Source organism: Leptodactylus fuscus, chromosome 3 (genome assembly GCF_031893055.1).
Source record: "Leptodactylus fuscus isolate aLepFus1 chromosome 3, aLepFus1.hap2, whole genome shotgun sequence".
In the NCBI taxonomy this organism is placed as follows: Eukaryota; Metazoa; Chordata; class Amphibia; order Anura; family Leptodactylidae; genus Leptodactylus; species Leptodactylus fuscus.
In genome coordinates, this window is record NC_134267.1 from 58571010 (window position 1) to 58596548 (window position 25539).

The window sequence follows — 25539 nt, forward strand, 5'->3', positions numbered from 1 at the left end:
GCGGAACTCTGCAGGAGCAGGGAGAGAATGTAAAAAGTGACGAAATTGCAACCCCCGCCAAGCATCCAAAGGGGGCAGCTCAGGAGGGGCCTGGGAGTTCAGGAGTGTAGTCCATCCCCCTGCGTCCTGGAAGTGACAGGCACGGAAAATCCCATGACGGCGCCAATTACGAAAAACTCGGTCAAACATTCCAGGTGGAAAGGCAGGATTGCCCAGCACTGGAAAAAGAGCGGAATCCTTAGGGAGGAGAGTGGAGCGAACAAGGCCCCTGGAGCAAATCCGAAGCGTGGGACCAAGGGTAGGGTGAGAAAAGAGAGACGACAATGAGGAGGAGTCCAACCAAGGGGCAACCTGCAAAGGGATCGGAGAGAATGCCTGTTCGATGTAGACCCAAGGTTTAGAAACAGCATGCCTACACCAGTCCACGACACGAGTCAGGTGGGTAGCCAAGTAATAGGACTTCAGGTCCGGAAGCGATAAACCACCGCAACTCTTGGGACGAAAGAGAAAAGCCTTGCTCACTCGGGCGGGTCTGCCCGACCAGATGAACTTCAGTTGAACGGAAGTGAGGGATCTAAGAAAAGACAGAGGGATGTGAATGGGAAGCGCCTGCATCAAGTAGAGAAGACGAGGAAGAATGTTCATTTTAAAAATCGCGCATCTCCCGAACCAAGTAAAGGCTCCAGCGGACCATCGAGTACAATCAGCCCTGATAGACGCCAGAAGTGGGGGGAAGTTGCAACGAAAGAGATCTTTTGGGTTCGGAGTAAGATAAACCCCTAAATATTTGAGAGAAGTGGGGGCCCAATGAAAAGGGAAAGATTGACTCAAGGAGGAGGCCGCCGAGGAGGAAAGGGTCACATTAAGGGCTTCCGACTTCGAAAAGTTGATTTTAAAATTCGAAAGGGTCGAGTAAACCTGAAAGGCGAGCATCAGAGCCGGAAGAGAGACATGCGGGGAGGAGAGAAAAAACAGCAAGTCGTCTGCATAAGCCGCCACTTTGTACAAACGGGAAGAATGAGCAGCGCCTGAGATGTTCGGGTCGGCTCGAACTTGGCGGAGGAAGGGTTCAAGAGTCAGGACGAAAATGAGAGGCGAGAGGGGGCATCCTTGCCTAGTGCCATTTCAGATAGGGAAGGACTGGGACAATAAACCGTTCACCCTGACCATCGCTTTAGGGAGAGAGTATAGAGCCATGATCCAACTCATCATGCGATGTCCAAGACCAATATGTAACAGGGTCTCTTCCATGAACCGCCAGTTGACCCTGTCGAAGGCTTTCTCAGCGTCAGTTGAAAGAAGCATGAGAGGAGAGCCCGACTGTTTAGCCCCATACAGGAGGTTGATAGCTTTGGTAGTATTATCTCGAGCCTCACGGCCGGGTAAAAATCCAGCTTGATCCGGGTGAACAATATCTCCTAACAAGGGCGATAAACGGGTCGCAAGGATCTTGGCTAAAATTTTTAGGTCAACATTGATTAGCGAAATGGGGCGGTAGTTAGAGCACAGAAGAGGGTCTTTTCCGGGTTTGGGGATAACCGCTATGTGAGCACGCAGGGAGTCACGACAAAGGGCCGAGCCATCAGTGAGAGAATTGAAAACTTTTAACAGTCTGGGGCGGAGTTCAGGGCCAAGTTTCTTATAGTATACCAAGGTAAGGCCGTCTGGACCTGGGGCCTTACCCGTTGCCATACTGGAGACAGCTAAAGAAATTTCCTCTTCAACAATAGGAGATTCCAAGGCCGTCAAGTCTTCTAGGGACAGCGACGGGAGACCAGAGGAGGAGAGATAAGAACGAATGCGATCTCGGAACTCCGTTTCAGGGAGAGGAGAAGGGCCAGAGTCTACAGAATACAGAGAGGCATAGTAGTCCCGAAAGGCAGCCGCAATATCGAGGGGCATGTGTAATCGAGTACCCTGGGCGGAACCGATGCATGAAACATAGGTGGAGGACTGCTGAACCCGAAGGGCCCTAGCTAGGGAACGCCCGCTCTTATTTCCGAACTCGTAAAAATGACGTCTACATTTAGCTAGAGTACCCTTCACCCTATCAGTGACGAGCGTACGCAATTCCTCTCGGGCGCTGGCAAGCTGAGAATAAACATCAGGAGTGATTTGGCGTTTATGAAGAAGTTCCAATGAGCGGATCCGCTGCAGCAGAGATTCAATGCAAGCCCGGCGTTCCTTGTTCAAGCGGGAACCATGTTGCAACAGGATACCCCGGATAAAACATTTGTGAGCCTCCCACACCATTGGAGGAGCAATCCCCGACAGTTCCTCCCTCTCAAAATATTCCCCCAAACGGGTCTTAATGTCATCCAAGATGGTTGCGTCATCAAGAAGTGACGCGTTAAGTTTCCACTGACGCTGGAAGGGAATAGGGGAGGACAAGGAAACAGACAAAGTAACCAAAGCATGGTCGAAAAAAAAAAATTTTTAACACCGTTTTGGAATTTTTTTTAGGGGTCAAAATGTAAATAAAACCATATAAATTTGGTATCCCTGGAACCGTACCGAAACACAGAATATAGGGGACATGTCATTTTGGCTGCACAGTGAATGCCGTAAAACCAAAGCCCGTAAGAAAGCCGCAGAAATGCATTTTTTCTTCAAATCCACCCCATTCTGAATTTTTTTCCTGCTTCCCAGTACATTATATAGAATAATTAATGGTGGCATCATGAAGAAAAAATTGTCCCGCAAAAATTAAGACCTCATATGACTCTGGAAGCGGAGAAATAAAAAAGTTATGGGGTTTAGAAGGAGGGGAGTCAAAAACGAAAATCAAAAAATGCCGTAGGCGGGAAGGGGTTAAGCAAACTGCACCAAAATTCTGGCATAATTTGCACCAGAAAACTGTCCAACATGCATCACTTGTTTTTAGACAACTTCCAATTTGTCCAGAAAAGGGGCACAGCCTAACTTGTGGCCATGTGCACCAATTGTGCAATTGCTAAAACTGGGAGCCGGCTGTAACTTCAACCGGAGCTCTCAGAGAGAAGACAGGGAAGATTTATTCCCTTCTCTGACTTCTCGTTCGCTGTGTATACAGCGCTCAATGATCACTGTATACACAGCTATGGGCGCCACCATGATGCAGCCGCTCTCTGACCCGGCGGTCACGTGATCTGCTGGGATCAGCATCTTGCAAGAGTTGCTGGGTCCTACAGGACCCAGATCAGCTCTGTATACTGTGTATACAGTGTGCAGGAGGCTGTATTCCTCCTGCAACTGGGGGTAAATGTACCAGCCCCAGTTATAGAAGTTAGCCTCCAGTACAAAAAAAAGTGATTCGATGTCCCCAAAGATCTCTTATGACCTTATGGGAAAACCATCTGAAAAAAAAAATATAAACAAAAAATACCGTATTTTTCGGACTATAAGACGCAAATTTGGGGGGAAAAGAAGGGTGCGTCTTATAGTCTGAATGTGGCCACAATACAGACCCAGGAGGGGGGGGGGGGGGCTAATAAAATAGTTTAAAAAAAAAAGCTTTAAAAATATATAATTAAAAAAAATGAAATAAATAAGAGTTCTAAATCACCTCCTTTCCCTAGAATACAATCTGGCCTTGCAGCTGTTGCAAAACTACAACTCCCATATATTAAATATTTTACCATTTTTTGCTTCAAAATTTTTTCCCCCTATTTTCTTCCTCTAAAACCTAGGTGCGTCTTATAGTCCGAAAAATACAGTAATAAAAAAAAGTTGTTTTTTAAAAAAAAAATGTAAATAAAATAAGTAAAATGTTCAAGGGATACAGACTTCGTCCCAGTGTAGAAGCTAGGGTCCCACCCCGTATCAATAAGTAAAAAGAAGAGCTTCACACAGATGTAAATGCCAAAACAAACACGTGTGTTTATTGGTAGAGCTTTAGCTGGAGCAAACGTTTTCGGTCTGAATAGACCTTCTTCAGGCTCTACATAAAAAGACAATATAACACAAAATGATACAGTGATAAGATCCCAAATGATCATAATAAACACAACACAAAAACAAATCAACAAATTAAATGTATGCTGTTTACAAAGAACCAAAATGTAGTCAGAATGCGTTTGTTATCCGTGAGGAAACCTTGGAAAGATATGAGAACATTGAGTCAAGGTAGATAACATGTCATAAAATAACATACATAACGAATGTTATTAAGATCCACCCTAACTTCACTAATGTAGGATAAAGAGTACAGTTCCAAAGTGAAGCATGACCAGGGGCGGAAAATATGTATCCATAAATAAGAGTTGTAAACAAAAAAGTATCACAATACCTGTAATGTATAATACAAAGACGTAGGTAGCTATGGTCTGGGGGTAACTGGAAGTGAAAGGAGCCAGTAACCTGAAGATAGCATGTGATAATTGATTAGATCTAATTGCAATACCATAGGTATAACAGTCATAAGTATAAGAGGCCATAGTTCCCTATAGACAAGGCTCGTTGCTAGGGGTTCCTTACCTCTGCCGACACCAGTCCGTGGCCCGCTCACTCCGTGAAAAAAATCAGCACAAAGAATATGCAATGTAGTCTGCGCATAGAAAATAGGCTAACCGCCGCAAGCAAGCGCGTCCGTGCTGTGTCTTGCGGGTCTTTAAATAGTCTGCCGGACCAGGTTCGTCCGGAACGCGCATGCGCCCATACACCAGTTCAGGTGTAATATAAGTGCGCATGCGCGAATACGCTTGTTGCGTAAGAATTTCATGCAGAGTGAGGAAGCAGGAAGAGACCTAAACAGCGCATGCGTGCGCTGTGTCCGTACGTGTAGATGATGTAAGTCACAGGTTAAGTGCCGGTATTGAAAGTAAACGAGTTGTGAGAAACAATGAGACTAACAGAAAAGAAGAATAAGACTGACACAGAGACCAGGCTGCAATACAATGAATCAAAGGAAGTTAGAAAGGAGTAACAGGTAAATGTAAGAGAAAAAAGGAAAAATGAAAGCATACTATAAAAAGAAAAAGAAAAGAAAAGATCACCCAAGTGAAAATGAAAGGATGAAAAATAGAAAAAAATAAAAAAGTGAAAAGTAAAAATAAAATGAAAAATAGAAAAAAATGAAAAATATAAAAATAAAAATAATAATAATGATAAAAAATGAAAAATAAAAAAAATAAAAAATAAAAAATACAAGATAAAAAAATGTCTGAAAAAAGTCTATAAAAAACCAACAAGAAATAGAAAATGAAGAAAATTATAAAAAAATTAAAATAAAAAACAAAAGAAAAAACCAAAAAAAATCAAAAATTGCGTTAATAAGGATACCAAGATGGGCGGGCCCGGTGGGGTCAGTCAGATGGTGGCCTAGCGAGTCTGTAAGAAAACATATACAGGTAAGTGAAAAATCATGACATGTTAAGAAAATGAACAATTAGAATAACTGCTAAACAGATAGTGACACCTGGTTCATAAATATGCCTGAATCTCATAATCCCTATTGAGACCACGTGGCTCCATAGTTTGTAATTTGTGTATCCAGAATGCCTCCCTCTTTTTAAGGAGGGAGATTCTGTTACCACCTCTTCGTGGATTCTCCACATGTTCAAGCACTTGAAATCGGAGCTGAGAGACACTATGCCCTGCCTGAATAAAATGGGATGGGATGGGTAAAAGTAAATTACGACAGCGAATATTTGATTTGTGTTGTTTGATGCGGTCTCGCACACGTTGGGTGGTCTCCCCAACGTATGCGAGACCGCACGGACACTTAATAAGGTAAACGACGAAGTTTGAATTGCAAGTGAAGAAATCCCGAATGGGGAAGGTCTGACCTGAATGTGGGTGGTAAATTTTATCGCCCCTCAATATATTAGAGCACTGATGACAGCTAAGGCATGCAAAAGTCCCATGTCGTGGGCTGCTCAAAAAAGTTTGGCGAGATTGTTTGATATCAGATCCTAGGTCAGCTCTTACCAATCTATCACGTAAGTTCTTTGGTCGCTTAAAACAGGCTCGAAATGTGTTTTTGAATTCTGGGATTTCAGGGTATGCTCTAGTCAGCAAGGGCCAGTGTCTTCTCAATATATTATGTATTTTATAGCTGTAAGGGTGGTATGTGTGTACAAATGTGATTCTTTTATCCTCCCGCTCTGGACCTAGTGAAGTTGGTTGAACAGGAGCATCACGTCTAACTTCCCTAAGAGCTGCGTCCAAGATTTTTTTGGGATAACCACGAGTTGAAAATTTATTCCCCATCTCACTATATCTAGTCTCCCTTGCCCCTATTTCTCGAACAATTCTCTTAACCCGAAGGAATTGGGATTTCGGGAGTGAATCTTTTGTGGGTTTAGGATGGCAACTAGAAAAATGTAAAATACTGTTGCGATCAGTCTCTTTGGTATAGATGTCAGATGTCAATGTACCTATTTCGGATTTTGTGATGAGTGTATCTAGAAAACTGATCTTATTAGAATCGTGATGGAGTGTAAATTGTAGCTCGGGCCACACGTTATTGAGGTAATGGACAAATTCCAAAAGACTCGTGACAGTCCCCCTCCAGACGCAAAACACGTCATCAATATATCTCTTCCAGATAATTGCATGTTCAACAAATACAGTGTTGGTGTACACAAATGTTTCCTCAAAGAAAGCCATATAGGCATTGGCATAGGGCGGTGCTACATTAGAGCCCATGGCGGTCCCTCTTCTTTGTGCAAAAAAGGTGTCCTGAAACATAAAATAATTCTCATTGAGAATGATATCTAATAGGTCAATGACCAATTCGATGACTTTCGGATCCACCCTGTTAGATTCCAAAAGGGTGCGGCTCGCCAGTATGCCTTTTTCATGTTGTATCGATGTGTACAAACTTGCCACATCTAATGTCACTAAAATCGCATCTGGTGGGAGGGTGTCCATATTGTGTATCAAGTTAAGGAATGCAGATGTGTCGAGTAGAAAAGAACGTGTATTCTTGACGTATGGTGTCAAAATTTTCTCAACAAATATTGAGAGGGGGGAGAGGACAGAATCACTTGATGCTACTATTGGGCGACCCGGAGGGTCGGTTAAACGTTTATGTATCTTAGGTAGCACATATATAACTGGAGTAATTGGGTTTTGTTTATTCAAAAAGTTGGCAGTATATTTGTCGATAGTATTTAAGGCCAGGTGTTTGGATAGAATTCCATTAATGCGGGAAACAATCCTGGGTAGAGGGTTATGATGTAATGGGGTGTAGACCTCAGCATCAGCTAGCTGTTTCTTAATTTCTGAAGTATATTTGGACTTGTCCATAATGACGATAGCCCCGCCCTTATCGGCTGGTTTTATAATCAGGGAATCGTCATTAGTCAACTGTTGTAATGCTATCTTGTCGTTTTGGGAAAGATTGGATACACACTTCAGTTTATTCCTCTCAACACTATTCCTGAAGTGTTCTAAATCTTTCTGAATCAATGAAATTACTGTTTCTACAGCAGGGGAATTTTTTGGAGGACTGAATGTGCTTTTAACAGATAGACCCAGTTCTTTACATGACACTAGGCTTGGTGTATCCTGTGTGTCAGTAATCCCAGGGGATTTAGAAAAGTGAACTTTAAGTCTAAGTAATCTATATAGCCTATGCATGTCTAGGTCATGTTGAAAAAGGTCAAAACCGTATGTGGGGCAAAAGGACAAGCCCTTTTGTAATAAGTTCATTTGAGCCGGACTCAGAATCTTGGAAGATATATTAACCACCAAAGACTCACTTCCATTATGTGGGGGAGTTGGGGATATTGTCCCTACCTGTGATCTTGTGGCCATTATGGAAGAAGAAGAAGTTGTGATGTTTTGTCTTCCCCTTCGTCTTGTTGTACCTCTGGAGAATTGACCGGTGGTTCTACTTCCGGAAGATTTATTGCTCGTGATGCTTGAGTCTGAGGTATCTGGGGAGGCAAATCTATGGCGATAGTTAGGGCGATTCTCAAGATACCCCTCTTTCCATCTATAGACCCTATCGGTTCTGTAATCCTCCTGATCCCTAAGGAATTTTTTCCTCTTCTGCGCCTGAATCTCTTTACGAAACTGTGATAATGTATTATCAAGCTTCTCTTTCAGGGCAGAAAATTCACCGTTAGGACATGAAGAACGTAACTGGAGCTCAGCCCCTTCTATCTGTTTTTGCAGTGTAACTATGTTTTTCTGTAAATAGGTAATAGTTAAAGTCATTAAATCAAATGAACACTTATTGAGTATTTGCTCAAACTGTAAACAATAATCTTTGTTATCTTTAAACAAAGTCGGTATAACCGTCATTCTGAGGCCCCTAGGGATCCTCAGACTTTTCACATATTCCGCAAGTGTGACACAATGCAGTTGCATACCAATTAATTTTTTGTGATCACGTTCTAAGTCCCTCGTCTTAATTTCGACAGGGGCTGTTTCCAAGAAATCCTTATCAAAGGTAACACCAGCAAGGATATCTGCAGTTTCTTCCTTATTAAAAGAGAAGGTAAGTTGATCCATGGTTCTCAGGAACTCGCTGTAAAGGGTAGTCTTCAATGTTCAAGGGATACAGACTTCGTCCCAGTGTAGAAGCTAGGGTCCCACCCCGTATCAATAAGTAAAAAGAAGAGCTTCACACAGATGTAAATGCCAAAACAAACACGTGTGTTTATTGGTAGAGCTTTAGCTGGAGCAAACGTTTTCGGTCTGAATAGACCTTCTTCAGGCTCTACATAAAAAGACAATATAACACAAAATGATACAGTGATAAGATCCCAAATGATCATAATAAACACAACACAAAAACAAATCAACAAATTAAATGTATGCTGTTTACAAAGAACCAAAATGTAGTCAGAATGCGTTTGTTATCCGTGAGGAAACCTTGGAAAGATATGAGAACATTGAGTCAAGGTAGATAACATGTCATAAAATAACATACATAACGAATGTTATTAAGATCCACCCTAACTTCACTAATGTAGGATAAAGAGTACAGTTCCAAAGTGAACCTGGTCCGGCAGACTATTTAAAGACCCGCAAGACACAGCACGGACGCGCTTGCTTGCGGCGGTTAGCCTATTTTCTATGCGCAGACTACATTGCATATTCTTTGTGCTGATTTTTTTCACGGAGTGAGCGGGCCACGGACTGGTGTCGGCAGAGGTAAGGAACCCCTAGCAACGAGCCTTGTCTATAGGGAACTATGGCCTCTTATACTTATGACTGTTATACCTATGGTATTGCAATTAGATCTAATCAATTATCACATGCTATCTTCAGGTTACTGGCTCCTTTCACTTCCAGTTACCCCCAGACCATAGCTACCTACGTCTTTGTATTATACATTACAGGTATTGTGATACTTTTTTGTTTACAACTCTTATTTATGGATACATATTTTCCGCCCCTGGTCATGCTTCACTTTGGAACTGTACTCTTTATCCTACATTAGTGAAGTTAGGGTGGATCTTAATAACATTCGTTATGTATGTTATTTTATGACATGTTATCTACCTTGACTCAATGTTCTCATATCTTTCCAAGGTTTCCTCACGGATAACAAACGCATTCTGACTACATTTTGGTTCTTTGTAAACAGCATACATTTAATTTGTTGATTTGTTTTTGTGTTGTGTTTATTATGATCATTTGGGATCTTATCACTGTATCATTTTGTGTTATATTGTCTTTTTATGTAGAGCCTGAAGAAGGTCTATTCAGACCGAAAACGTTTGCTCCAGCTAAAGCTCTACCAATAAACACACGTGTTTGTTTTGGCATTTACATCTGTGTGAAGCTCTTCTTTTTACTTATTGATACGGGGTGGGACCCTAGCTTCTACACTGGGACGAAGTCTGTATCCCTTGAACATTGAAGACTACCCTTTACAGCGAGTTCCTGAGAACCATGGATCAACTTACCTTCTCTTTTAATAAGGAAGAAACTGCAGATATCCTTGCTGGTGTTACCTTTGATAAGGATTTCTTGGAAACAGCCCCTGTCGAAATTAAGACGAGGGACTTAGAACGTGATCACAAAAAATTAATTGGTATGCAACTGCATTGTGTCACACTTGCGGAATATGTGAAAAGTCTGAGGATCCCTAGGGGCCTCAGAATGACGGTTATACCGACTTTGTTTAAAGATAACAAAGATTATTGTTTACAGTTTGAGCAAATACTCAATAAGTGTTCATTTGATTTAATGACTTTAACTATTACCTATTTACAGAAAAACATAGTTACACTGCAAAAACAGATAGAAGGGGCTGAGCTCCAGTTACGTTCTTCATGTCCTAACGGTGAATTTTCTGCCCTGAAAGAGAAGCTTGATAATACATTATCACAGTTTCGTAAAGAGATTCAGGCGCAGAAGAGGAAAAAATTCCTTAGGGATCAGGAGGATTACAGAACCGATAGGGTCTATAGATGGAAAGAGGGGTATCTTGAGAATCGCCCTAACTATCGCCATAGATTTGCCTCCCCAGATACCTCAGACTCAAGCATCACGAGCAATAAATCTTCCGGAAGTAGAACCACCGGTCAATTCTCCAGAGGTACAACAAGACGAAGGGGAAGACAAAACATCACAACTTCTTCTTCTTCCATAATGGCCACAAGATCACAGGTAGGGACAATATCCCCAACTCCCCCACATAATGGAAGTGAGTCTTTGGTGGTTAATATATCTTCCAAGATTCTGAGTCCGGCTCAAATGAACTTATTACAAAAGGGCTTGTCCTTTTGCCCCACATACGGTTTTGACCTTTTTCAACATGACCTAGACATGCATAGGCTATATAGATTACTTAGACTTAAAGTTCACTTTTCTAAATCCCCTGGGATTACTGACACACAGGATACACCAAGCCTAGTGTCATGTAAAGAACTGGGTCTATCTGTTAAAAGCACATTCAGTCCTCCAAAAAATTCCCCTGCTGTAGAAACAGTAATTTCATTGATTCAGAAAGATTTAGAACACTTCAGGAATAGTGTTGAGAGGAATAAACTGAAGTGTGTATCCAATCTTTCCCAAAACGACAAGATAGCATTACAACAGTTGACTAATGACGATTCCCTGATTATAAAACCAGCCGATAAGGGCGGGGCTATCGTCATTATGGACAAGTCCAAATATACTTCAGAAATTAAGAAACAGCTAGCTGATGCTGAGGTCTACACCCCATTACATCATAACCCTCTACCCAGGATTGTTTCCCGCATTAATGGAATTCTATCCAAACACCTGGCCTTAAATACTATCGACAAATATACTGCCAACTTTTTGAATAAACAAAACCCAATTACTCCAGTTATATATGTGCTACCTAAGATACATAAACGTTTAACCGACCCTCCGGGTCGCCCAATAGTAGCATCAAGTGATTCTGTCCTCTCCCCCCTCTCAATATTTGTTGAGAAAATTTTGACACCATACGTCAAGAATACACGTTCTTTTCTACTCGACACATCTGCATTCCTTAACTTGATACACAATATGGACACCCTCCCACCAGATGCGATTTTAGTGACATTAGATGTGGCAAGTTTGTACACATCGATACAACATGAAAAAGGCATACTGGCGAGCCGCACCCTTTTGGAATCTAACAGGGTGGATCCGAAAGTCATCGAATTGGTCATTGACCTATTAGATATCATTCTCAATGAGAATTATTTTATGTTTCAGGACACCTTTTTTGCACAAAGAAGAGGGACCGCCATGGGCTCTAATGTAGCACCGCCCTATGCCAATGCCTATATGGCTTTCTTTGAGGAAACATTTGTGTACACCAACACTGTATTTGTTGAACATGCAATTATCTGGAAGAGATATATTGATGACGTGTTTTGCGTCTGGAGGGGGACTGTCACGAGTCTTTTGGAATTTGTCCATTACCTCAATAACGTGTGGCCCGAGCTACAATTTACACTCCATCACGATTCTAATAAGATCAGTTTTCTAGATACACTCATCACAAAATCCGAAATAGGTACATTGACATCTGACATCTATACCAAAGAGACTGATCGCAACAGTATTTTACATTTTTCTAGTTGCCATCCTAAACCCACAAAAGATTCACTCCCGAAATCCCAATTCCTTCGGGTTAAGAGAATTGTTCGAGAAATAGGGGCAAGGGAGACTAGATATAGTGAGATGGGGAATAAATTTTCAACTCGTGGTTATCCCAAAAAAATCTTGGACGCAGCTCTTAGGGAAGTTAGACGTGATGCTCCTGTTCAACCAACTTCACTAGGTCCAGAGCGGGAGGATAAAAGAATCACATTTGTACACACATACCACCCTTACAGCTATAAAATACATAATATATTGAGAAGACACTGGCCCTTGCTGACTAGAGCATACCCTGAAATCCCAGAATTCAAAAACACATTTCGAGCCTGTTTTAAGCGACCAAAGAACTTACGTGATAGATTGGTAAGAGCTGACCTAGGATCTGATATCAAACAATCTCGCCAAACTTTTTTGAGCAGCCCACGACATGGGACTTTTGCATGCCTTAGCTGTCATCAGTGCTCTAATATATTGAGGGGCGATAAAATTTACCACCCACATTCAGGTCAGACCTTCCCCATTCGGGATTTCTTCACTTGCAATTCAAACTTCGTCGTTTACCTTATTAAGTGTCCGTGCGGTCTCGCATACGTTGGGGAGACCACCCAACGTGTGCGAGACCGCATCAAACAACACAAATCAAATATTCGCTGTCGTAATTTACTTTTACCCATCCCATCCCATTTTATTCAGGCAGGGCATAGTGTCTCTCAGCTCCGATTTCAAGTGCTTGAACATGTGGAGAATCCACGAAGAGGTGGTAACAGAATCTCCCTCCTTAAAAAGAGGGAGGCATTCTGGATACACAAATTACAAACTATGGAGCCACGTGGTCTCAATAGGGATTATGAGATTCAGGCATATTTATGAACCAGGTGTCACTATCTGTTTAGCAGTTATTCTAATTGTTCATTTTCTTAACATGTCATGATTTTTCACTTACCTGTATATGTTTTCTTACAGACTCGCTAGGCCACCATCTGACTGACCCCACCGGGCCCGCCCATCTTGGTATCCTTATTAACGCAATTTTTGATTTTTTTTGGTTTTTTCTTTTGTTTTTTATTTTAATTTTTTTATAATTTTCTTCATTTTCTATTTCTTGTTGGTTTTTTATAGACTTTTTTCAGACATTTTTTTATCTTGTATTTTTTATTTTTTATTTTTTTTATTTTTCATTTTTTATCATTATTATTATTTTTATTTTTATATTTTTCATTTTTTTCTATTTTTCATTTTATTTTTACTTTTCACTTTTTTATTTTTTTCTATTTTTCATCCTTTCATTTTCACTTGGGTGATCTTTTCTTTTCTTTTTCTTTTTATAGTATGCTTTCATTTTTCCTTTTTTCTCTTACATTTACCTGTTACTCCTTTCTAACTTCCTTTGATTCATTGTATTGCAGCCTGGTCTCTGTGTCAGTCTTATTCTTCTTTTCTGTTAGTCTCATTGTTTCTCACAACTCGTTTACTTTCAATACCGGCACTTAACCTGTGACTTACATCATCTACACGTACGGACACAGCGCACGCATGCGCTGTTTAGGTCTCTTCCTGCTTCCTCACTCTGCATGAAATTCTTACGCAACAAGCGTATTCGCGCATGCGCACTTATATTACACCTGAACTGGTGTATGGGCGCATGCGCGTTCCGGACGAACCTGGTCCGGCAGACTATTTAAAGACCCGCAAGACACAGCACGGACGCGCTTGCTTGCGGCGGTTAGCCTATTTTCTATGCGCAGACTACATTGCATATTCTTTGTGCTGATTTTTTTCACGGAGTGAGCGGGCCACGGACTGGTGTCGGCAGAGGTAAGGAACCCCTAGCAACGAGCCTTGTCTATAGGGAACTATGGCCTCTTATACTTATGACTGTTATACCTATGGTATTGCAATTAGATCTAATCAATTATCACATGCTATCTTCAGGTTACTGGCTCCTTTCACTTCCAGTTACCCCCAGACCATAGCTACCTACGTCTTTGTATTATACATTACAGGTATTGTGATACTTTTTTGTTTACAACTCTTATTTATGGATACATATTTTCCGCCCCTGGTCATGCTTCACTTTGGAACTGTACTCTTTATCCTACATTAGTGAAGTTAGGGTGGATCTTAATAACATTCGTTATGTATGTTATTTTATGACATGTTATCTACCTTGACTCAATGTTCTCATATCTTTCCAAGGTTTCCTCACGGATAACAAACGCATTCTGACTACATTTTGGTTCTTTGTAAACAGCATACATTTAATTTGTTGATTTGTTTTTGTGTTGTGTTTATTATGATCATTTGGGATCTTATCACTGTATCATTTTGTGTTATATTGTCTTTTTATGTAGAGCCTGAAGAAGGTCTATTCAGACCGAAAACGTTTGCTCCAGCTAAAGCTCTACCAATAAACACACGTGTTTGTTTTGGCATTTACATCTGTGTGAAGCTCTTCTTTTTACTTAACATAAAATAAGTAAAATAATACGCCAATAAACTTCCGTTATTAAAGGTTATAGCCCCACCCCTGATAACTCCATACAAAATAAAAATTACCGTAATGGAGAGGAAAAACTCTTCTATAAAGTTTTTCAGTGGTACTTTGTGTTATTAAAAAAAAAATAAAATAAAACACATTCGAAAATAAAAACAACATAAAAATAAAGCCCTATGTGCCCCCGAAAAAGACGCAGAAATTAGTTGAATGAGATTTATGAGAAAAATGTTACAGCCCTCAAAACTGCACATCCTATTAATATTATAAAGGTGAAAGTTTGTGAGTTTGGATGTTTGTGGGTTTGTGTGTTTGGATGTTTGTTCCTCAATCACGCAAAACCCGCTTGACCGATTTGGCTGAAATTTTCCACAAACATAGTCACTACACTCAATTGCGCAATAGGCTACTTTTTGTCACAATAGTGCACATACGTTTTTCCCAGGACCCCCACAAAACCCAAACCAACATCACTATTTCTGCAATCTCACACACTTTGGACCATAGCAAACCACAAAATTCATATTACCCTCTACAGCAGAGGTCAGCAACCCCTGGCACACATGCCAAGAGTGGCACTCCTGCCATATTTCACTGGCACACCAGCAGCACAGGACCTGCAAGAGTTAAATGAAGTCCAGTCCCTTCAGTGCTCTGCTAGAGCTCAAGCATAAGGACACTCCCCTTTGAGAGGGGTGCAGGAAACCCAGGGGGTGGAGCTTAATCGCTCAGGTCTGTGCCTGCTATAGTGGTCTGCATCCTGCTAACATTCCCCGAGGAGGAGAGGAAGCTGCTAGCAAAGTGAAACTGAAAAACACACAGGTACATAGCATTACTGTTCTCATTAATGTCCGGCATTTGGGGTTATTAGTTTAGTCTTAGTAACTCCATGTGCCTCACATTAATAGGAATAACCCCCATCATGTCCCTCATATTAACCCCTGTGTGCCTCATATTAATAGGAATAAACCCCATCATGTCCCTCATATTAACCCCTGTGTGCCTCATATTAATAGGAATAAACCCCATCATGTCCCTCATATTAACCCCTGTGTGCCTCACATTATTAGGAATAAACCCCATCATGTCCCTCATATATTAGGAATAAACCCCATCATGTCCCCCTGTGTGCCCCATATAAAGGTTACTAATATGTGAGACATATGGAGGTAATAATAAAACACCTCAATAATGAAGATACTTAATTATTACCTCCAAGTCTTTCACATATCAGTAACTCTTACACAGGGGTTAATGTGAGGGACATGATGGGGTTAATTGCTATTACTAAAAGGCGCATGGAGTTACTAAACTGTCATGCACAGGGCCAGACTTTATGTGGCTGCTCGAGAGTATCCTGTGCCCAAAACTTACATGTACTGGCGGAAAATAACAAATCATACAATGTCGTATATGGAAGTATATTAACCTGAAATCCCTCTGTCCCAAAGACACTATGTACAGTTTATACCAACACCGTATAGCAGCTGAAATACAAATTACATTCATCACAAAAGTCTCATGTGCTCTCAGAATTACAGCAAAAACAAGATACACAGTTACATTTCATATCCCATCCCTTATACACAGTACGAAAACCTTACCCGCGCCTGTATATACCCACTTCTACAATCACCGCAGACGAAGTCGCGGGTACCAGCTAGTACAAAATAAACCTAAAATGTGTCTGGTCCTGGACCACAAATTGGCCCAGTAGTGATGTGGTTAAAGGGGTTGTCCACTATCAGACCAATATTGAGAGACAAATGTTATCCTATTAATATTATAAATGTGAGTTTGTGTGTTGTTTGGATGTTCGGATGTTTGTTCCTCAATCACGCAAAAACCGCTCCACCGATTTGGCTGAAATTTTCCACAAACATAGTCACTACACCCGATTGCGCAATAGGCTACTTTTCGTCGCAATAGCGCACATACGTTTGTGCCAGGACCCCCACAAAACCCAAACTCACACCACCATCTCTGCAATCTCACACACTTTGGACCATAGCAAGCCACAAAATTCATATTGCCCTCTACAGCCTCACCCCTAACCCCACACAATTACATATACATATACTTTACCACTTTGCCCCTCACCTTAACGATACTCCAGGAGGCGCTCTTTAAAGCTCCGGAGCAGCCATGTTTGCCGACCCCCACCGCTCTGACAATCCGCGACACCTCCCACCCATGTCAATACCCCTAGGCGGTCTAATAAATGCAAAAAAAAAAAGTTTTAAAAAAACTAAAAAAAAATATAAAAACAAATAAAAAAGATTAAAAATTCAAATCACCCCCCTTTCCCTAGAACACATATAAAAGTAGTTAAAAACTCTGAAACACATACATGTTAGGTATCCCCGCGTCCGAAATTGCCCGCTCCACAAAGCTATACAAATATTTTTCCTGTTCGGTAAACGCAGTAGCGGGAAAAATGGTCAAAAGTGCCAAACCACCGTTTTTTCACAGTTTTGATTGATAAAAATTTGAAAAAAAAGTGATCAAAGCAATAACATTTTGCGAAAATGGTAGAATTACAAAGTACACCCAGTCCCGCAAAAAAAGACGCCCTATACATCCCCGTACACACAAGTATAAAAAAGTTACGACCGTCGGAATATGGCGACTTTTCAAAAAAAAAATTTTTAATACAGTTTTGGATTTTTATAAAGGGTCAAAATGTAAATAAAACCATATAAATTTACTATCCCCGGCATCGTAACGAAACACAGAATACGGGGGACATGTCATTTTGGTTGCACAGTGAACGCTGTAAAACCAAAGCCCGTAAGAAAGTCGCAGAAATGCATTTTTTATTCAAATCCACCCCATTCTGAATTTTTTCCCTGCTTCCCAGTACATTATATAGAATAATTAATGGTGGCATCATGAAGAAAAATTTGCCCCGCAAAAATTAAGACCTCATATGGCTTTGGGAGCAGAGAAATAAAAAAGTTATGGGGTTTAGAAGGAGGGGAGTCAAAAACGAAAATCAAAAACTGCCATCGGCGGGAAAGGGTTAACTTCAAATACTTCTGTCCCAAAGTCACTATGTAAAGTTTCTCACAAAACCGTATATATAGCAGCTCAAATACAAAATAACTTCAACACAAAAGTCTCACGTATTCTCTGAATTAAAGCAAAAACAAGATACAAACATACTTACATTTCATATCCCATACCTTATACACAGTACGAAAACCTTACCCACGCCTGTATATACCCACTTCTACAATCACCGCAGACGAAGTCGCGGGTACCAGCTAGTGGTTTATATAATAAAAATTGTACAATTTTCCAATATACTTTCTGTATCGATTCATCGCAGTTTTCTAGATCTTGGCTTGTTGTCATTCATTCTGTTTATCTCTAGTGGATGAAACTCTGACCATGGTCATGTGATTTCCGGTCCATGGTCATGTGATGAGCACACAGGTGCCGCTCGTTATAGTCACAGCACAGTAATCAGACATCTGCCTGGTAATCAGCTGTGCACCTGTGCGCTCATCACATGACCATGGACCATAAATCACATGACCATGGCCAGAGTTTTATCCTCTAGAAGTAACAGAATGAATGACAGCAAGCAGAGATCTAGAAAACTGTGAGGAATTGGTACAGAAAGTATATTGGAAAATTGTATATCTTTCTATTGTACAAACATTAATATTTGTTTCTCAATATTGGTCTGAAAGTGGCCAACCCCTTTAAAACGTTCACTTTTTAAATTTTTTACCATCACAATATTAAGGAACATGACTGCCTGTAGAAAAAAAACAAAAACAAAAAACTCAGTTTAGACAGATATATCAATATGTGTATGTATAAATGTGTGTGTGTATATATTTCTACTATATGGCTTTTATTTCTCAGGCAACACAACATGGACTATACCACACAATGTGCTGTCACTACCTACTGCTGATATGACAGGTTGCAGTCTCCCTGACTCTATATCTTTTGGTCATTTCAATTACTTGGGAGAATATGTAAAGAAAAAGATAATTCCACTGTTCCCCAGCAGCAGTGTCAGTCCAGTCCTCTAGCTGCCCCCATGATGCAGCGCCTTAACTTTCAGATGGACACTTTCTTTTAGAATCCATTATTTACTATTTATTGTTCTAGTTGTGCTATTTCACATTTTGTCTAGACATAGAAAAAGCGTTACACAAGAAGAAAGTTACTTGCACCACACCAAAACAATGAAATCTCTCAATGTGCCATATGTCTGCTTACACATATCATAACTGGAAAGACCAGAAATCTGGTTTTCACTGGAAATTGTAAGAAATTAACAAATTATTGCACAATCTGAAAAGTTAGTGCACTCCTAAACCATATGCTGTAGATTTCATAAAAATAAAATAAAAAAAAACGCAAAACTACTGTAGATAATGAGACCGCAAACCAAATTCTTAAAGAGCGGCAGTATGCGCGGGTGTCTCACGTAAATGTAAATGCATAAAGCTATGTCATAGCCTTTTCTGTTCAAGTTTATGGTGATGCTTATGTGGTTATTGCATGTGTCTTGTGCAGATATTTACCCATTAATGGCTGCCATTACACGTTTTTACAGATGCCATTACGGTGTTCTTACAGCACTTTAGAATAAGCCCTGAGATGTGTTCGCTGCCTTCAGATCATACAGCAATTTACGTGTAACTCTAAGCAGGGGTGGAAAAATACAACTTGTCATCCATGAAATATAGCAAATGATGAAACCTGCCATGTTTTTTGCCCTTGACGAGGTGCAGCATGGATACATTTCTGTGGTTGTTATATTAGAAGACTGGGTTCACTGATTTCATTTTCTGAGATGTGGACTCCGTTCTAGTCGGGGTGGTCCACCAGTCTCCGTGTGTAGCCGCTGTTGTAGCAGTCAGGCTTTCCATCGTTCTGGTCCCCGGACAATAAAGAACATGACACGTGTGAGTGTGAATCTACTGTAAGCCTGTGTTTTTGGTTGTGTGCGTAAGACTTAAGACCAGAATAGCTGTTTCATGACGTATACATTTAATGGAGAAAGTTCTAATGTTATGATGTTGTCTCGCTGGCAGATCTTGACATACACATACTTCATGTATACAGTTGTAAATATGCTGAGGGAAATTTATGGGTGGCAGCTTCCATCCTGATCTGGCGTAAATAATCCTAAATCTGGTGTGGCCGATTGCCATGCTCCATTTCAGGAAAGCGACAAGGGTGCTGGCTTGTGACTTCTTTTTTCTTTTAATGCTACAAAAATGGCAAAGTGGTAAATGTGCCCGTTATATTATTAGGCCCTTTTTAATTAATCAGTGTCATGTTTCTGTCCTAGGTAAGCAGATAAAGGATGGGAAGAAACCAGAACCATGCAAGCCTATCTTGAAAGTGGAGTACAAAACAACAAGAAATGGGTGAGTAAACTAGCATCAACAATCTGTAAATGTACTACAAAGTGGATTAATAAGGACCTTTCACGTCCTTCCTGATGTGCAGTATTATGTATTGCTAGAAAGCCAACAGCTCCGCATCATCACTGGACTATAGGGAATGCTCCCTCTGACAGTATAAGTCCATGGAAGAGTGCAGTCAGGGGGGCCTTCCTCACAGCCACAGCTCTTCTGACTGTGGGGAGATAGAGGTGGTGAAATTAACAGCATACCTCTCCAGCACCGAGGGTCATACCTGGAAAGCCGACTGTTCTTTAAAGGAGTATTCCACTATGCCAGTCGACAGGTGCTCCACCACTGGAACCCTCACCGCTCTCAAGAGGGCACCTGGTTGGACATTTCGCTTCACACCACTAGTTTGAATGGACACTGCCAGAGATAGTTGAATGCTTTTTCAATTAAATGAATGGAAAGTTGTGCATTGTACCACCAGGAGCCCTAGTCATAATTGAGGAGCCCAGTTCTCAAGATCGGTGGGGGTCCCAGTGCTCAGCAAGGTACCCCCTTTAGATATGGGGTAACTGGTTGTTACTGGAATACCGTTTAAGCCTTTTTTCACCTCACTTTTTTCTTTAGGTGTATGTAGAGGATGTAAAAAAAATAAAATAAATTGGTAGCCTACTCAATAAGGAAGCACAACAGCCTTATTTTATTTTATTTTTCTATACAGTTAATGAAATAAAATCCAGCTAAAAGCTCTCTGGTTTGATCCTGTTAGATGATTGAGGGATATGTTTGAAGTCTATAGCAGGATCTTTTGTGCTAAATGTAATAAAAAACACGTAGAAGCAGCCTAAATTTGATATACTCTATAACGTGGTGGATTTCTGCTGTTGAGTACTGCAGATGTGTTTTGATGTATCCATTCTCTTGCCTGGGCATATCCAGAGATGTAATGACTAGCTTCTCAAAACATGATTTTACGACATTCTGTCATGAGGCGTCTATCTTTTGTATCTATGTGCAGCCTCCTACTTGTTTTTTTTTTTTTGTACTGCAGCTTATCAATGGTTTTGCTACCATGTCATAATGTTGTACTAAACGGGTTTAATGAGAAATTGAGGTCCCTAAACATATTGGATGTATGGCTGGACTTGTATGTAGGTAAAGTAAGCACAAAGGCCCGCATTTGCTAATGGTTAGTTAAGCTAAACTTAGGCAGTCTGAAAATACCCCACATCACAGAGGCTGAGGATGGATCTCTACACTGCCTAGTTTTTATACCAACTTTTCGTCGGCTTACTTTGAGCTAGTATTTTACAATTCTCTTTTTGCACATTTTAAGGCATTTAATCCATGTCCTTTTTTCTTTTTCAATTCTAATATTTCTTAAATTTTAAAGACATATTTAAATACATATACAATAATAAAACAATATAAAATAACATAAATAACAGCCATAAGTGACAATGAAATACAGGGGTCAAACACCCAATACAGGTAACGGTGATAAAAGCAAAAATGAACAAGAAATAAGGAACTCAAGGAGAGGGAAGGGACGGAGAAGATGGGATAATCTCCTCAGGAGTGGTTAGAGGTCACAAAGTACCCAAAAGGTATCTATATGGCTGGTCCTCCTCATCATTCAAATAAGCCAAACTTCTAGCAAGCCAGGGAAATTTTATCTCTAACTAGATTAAATTTATTGTGATCCTGGGTGCAAATGTAGTGGCTCTGTCTGTCAGCTGGGGGAGAATGACAATTTAATATAAATACACTCACCGGCCACTTTATTAGGTACACCATGCTAGTAATGGGTTGGACCCCCTTTTGCCTTCAGAACTGCCTCAATTCTTCATGGCATAGATTCAACAAGGTGCTGGAAGCATTCCTCAGAGATTTTGGTCCATATTGACATGATGGCATCACACAGTTGCCGCAGATTTGTTGGCTGCACATCCATGATGCGAATCTCCCGTTCCACCACATCCCAAAGATGCTCTATTGGATTGAGATCTGGTAACTGTGGAGGCCATTGGAGTACAGTGAACTCATTGTCATGTTCAAGAAACCAGTCTGAGATGATTCCAGCTTTATGACATGGCGCATTATCCTGCTGAAAGTAGCCATCAGATGTTGGGTACATTGTGGTCATAAAGGGATGGACATGGTCAGCAACAATACTCAGGTAGGCTTTGGCGTTGCAACGATGCTCAATTGGTACCAAGGGGCCCAAAGAGTGCCAAGAAAATATTCCCCACACCATGACACCACCACCACCAGCCTGAACCATTGATACAAGGCAGGATGGATCCATGCTTTCATGTTGTTGACGCCAAATTCTGACCCTACCATCCGAATGTCGCAGCAGAAATCGAGACTCATCAGACCAGGCAACGTTTTTCCAATCTTCAATTGTCCAATTTCGATGAGCTTGTGCAAATTGTAGCCTCAGTTTCCTGTTCTTAGCTGAAAGGAGTGGCACCCGGTGTGGTCTTCTGCTGCTGTAGCCCATCTGCCTCAAAGTTCGACGTACTGTGCGTTCAGAGATGCTCTTCTGGGTACCTTGGTTGTAACGGGTGGCTATTTGAGTCACTGTTGCCTTTCTATCAGCTCGAACCAGTCTGGCCATTCTCCTCTGGCATCAACAACGCATTTCCGCCCACAGAACTGCCGCTCACTGGATGTTTTTTCTTTTTCGGACCATTCTCTGTAAACCCTAGAGATGGTTGTGCGTGAAAATCCCAGTAGATCAGCAGTTTCTGAAATACTCAGACCAGCCCTTCTGGCACCAACAACCATGCCACGTTCAAAGGCACTCAAATCACCTTTCTTCCCCATACTGATGCTCGGTTTGAACTGCAGGAGATTGTCTTGACCATGTCTACATGCCTAAATGCACTGATTTGCCGCCATGTGATTGGCTGATTAGAAATTAAGTGTTAACGAGCAGTTGGACAGGTGTACCTAATAAAGTGGACGGTGAGTGTATCTCTCTATCTCAAAACAAAAACATCGTAGAGTAGTAAAGACTTGTATCAACTGGTGCAGTTGTGGTAATGTAGGCTCAACTCTGATGGTAGAAGCACTAATGAAGAGGGCCACACGGTGGCTCAGTGGTTAGCACTGCAGTCTTGCAGCGCTGGAGTCCTGGTGTTCAAATCCCGCCATGGGCAAAAAACCATCTGCAAGGAGTTTGTATGTTCTCCCCGTGTTTGCATGGATATCCATCTCATATTCCAAAAAAAGACATACTGATAGGGAAAAAATGTACATTGTGAGCTCTATGTGGAGCTCACAATCTACATTAAAAAAAAAAAAAAAAAAAAAAAAAGCATTAATGAAGGACAATCGATAGACTGCTGCAGTGCCTGGACTCCAGAACCAGAGGAGAAGATGGCGTAGAAGAGCTCTGGGTAGGGATAGCGCTGCCCAACAATTATGACCAAGGAAAGAGGATTATAGAACGCAATACTCCACCTCCCATGGTCATAGTACTTGGGCAACACAAGATCTACCTGGACCTCCTCTCTTTCATCTTCCTTAATATATGGTGAGTTGTAGTAGGCAGCTTTGTCAGGCCTTACTCTCAGGAAAGAAAGCTTTGGCTAGATTTTTATTAAAGAGCTTTCACAGGAGCGAGGTAGTGCAGTGCCACATGTCCCAGGTGGTATGTTATTTGAGTTGCGGTTTGAGATGGACATGGAATTTTATATGTCCTGCGTATCAGCTTTGTTTCAATAGATGGTACCACATGGACAGTTTTATGGTACAAGCACACAGCCATTGTGGTGTGTGTGAATATATATATATATATATATATATATATATATATATATATATATATATATATATATATATATATTTCACAATATAAAAAAACAATGAAATAGTTAAATTTACAGCTGAACGTTTTCTGGCATAGATGGGTGTTAATGTGGCACATCAAATCAAATCAAAAAAGCTTTATTGGCACATCCGAATAGATATTTGGCATTGCAAAAGCTAGTAAAGTAAGTGTGTGTGGGGGGGAGTTGGACTCGTGTGGGTGAGTGGTGGGTATGGTGAGGGTAGGGTTGGGTGGTTTGGGGTATAACAGTCCGTGGAGTCTCATCTTCCTCTTCGTTGGTGACCGTTATATGGGGAGGTGGGGCGGGGCGGTTGGTTTGGGGTATAACAGTCCGTGGAGTCTCATCTTCCTCTTTGTTGGTGACTGCTATATGGGGAGGTGGGGGTGGGGTGGGGCGGGTGTATTGGGATAAATATAATAGTCTGTGGAGTCTCATCTTCCTCTTATTTAGTGACAGCTGGACACGTATTGGGCAGCGATCTCCACAGTGGCCTCTTCTTCTCCCAGTAGGATGTAGAGTTTCCATATTATATATTCCACATATTTGAATGACAAATTCTGTAATTTTGTTATCATTAGCAACTATGTAATTGACTAGTATACTGGACATAATTTGCATATGTGACATTTATGCCAGATGCAAGTTTAAGAATTAACTTGCATTCATCTTAAAATACACAGCTGTAGCATTTACGTTTCAAAACTCGTCATTTTTAGTTAATTTAATCTTAAAACTGGTGAAGAATATCTAGCTCTGCAAATCCAAGTATAACAATAGAATAGAAAGTATTTAAGAAAAATATTAAAGGTCTGTGGACCCCCTAGTGGATACAGTGGTAGTGGTCTCTTATTTAGATATATTATTAGAGCTCCATTTATCCTCCTTGAGTTATTATAGAAGTTGTTACTTCTGGGTTTTTAGGGTTGTTGCTTCTGGGTCGTCTTTGACTTTTGGGAATGTAATGACTTTCTGTCTAATTTGGTATTTAAATTGGTTTTCAATCATTTAGATTATCGGGGCTCTGTCCCCCAGCATGCCTGCCGATAAGCTGACCACTGGGGCCTCTGCTCTGTATACTTAGCTCAGTGCCATACATAATTTAGTAGTTGTGCCTCTTATTGAACCAAGTGACTGGTGGCTATGTTCTCACTACGAAGAGTCATGTGGGCCTTCTTCTCTAGGTCAGTCACATGCAAGTGAAGGGGACTGACCCACAATACCATGCACAGCTGGTAGATAATGTATATACCGGATGTCTGTTATTCAATGAAAAGGCTACAGTGGTCGCATAGTCACAACAGCCCCTTCAGTGAGCTAGTCTTCAAGGGTGATGGGAGTCAGACCCCCACAGATCTGATTACTTATCCTCAGTATAGTTCTTCAGCATAAAAGTCTTGGAAAACCCATTTAATTTTTTCCTCTATTTTATGTTCTTTTGATTTGTTGTCAAATACTGTAGGTGAGCTTTGTGTTGACAACATAGAGATAACATAAAGACTTGCTGTGTACGCTGTGAAAGGGCATACAGTGCTTTATCTTTAGACAGCACCTTGTGCACATCATTTCGGGGATTAACTTTTTGAATGGGAGTGAAGAGCTGCATTATTTATACATCCCTTTCATCGGGCAATGTGGTTGGAGTCTGAAAAATGTTCCCAACGCTGATCCCAGCTTTAAAAAAATATATATGTTGTTTTAAATTATATTAAGCAATTATCAATATTATAATATATACATAATTAGAGTTAGGTGCATAGCTGATTGCATATTTAATAAGAATTCAATCATTAGTTTCTCTTGTGCATTAGATAAACTT

At 40.8% G+C, this 25539-nt stretch overlaps 1 protein-coding gene across 4 annotated transcripts in view; it reads left to right on the plus strand.

Annotated features, from left to right (window-relative positions):
* Positions 1-25539, plus strand: part of STXBP5 (syntaxin binding protein 5) — a 338787-nt gene that overhangs the window by 203138 nt on the left and 110110 nt on the right. For all 4 annotated transcript variants that reach the window (XM_075267641.1, XM_075267643.1, XM_075267642.1 and 1 more), the window contains exon 9: positions 19818-19896. In XM_075267641.1, the coding sequence (XP_075123742.1) occupies positions 19818-19896 (79 nt within the window). The remainder of the gene's footprint in view (positions 1-19817; positions 19897-25539) is intronic.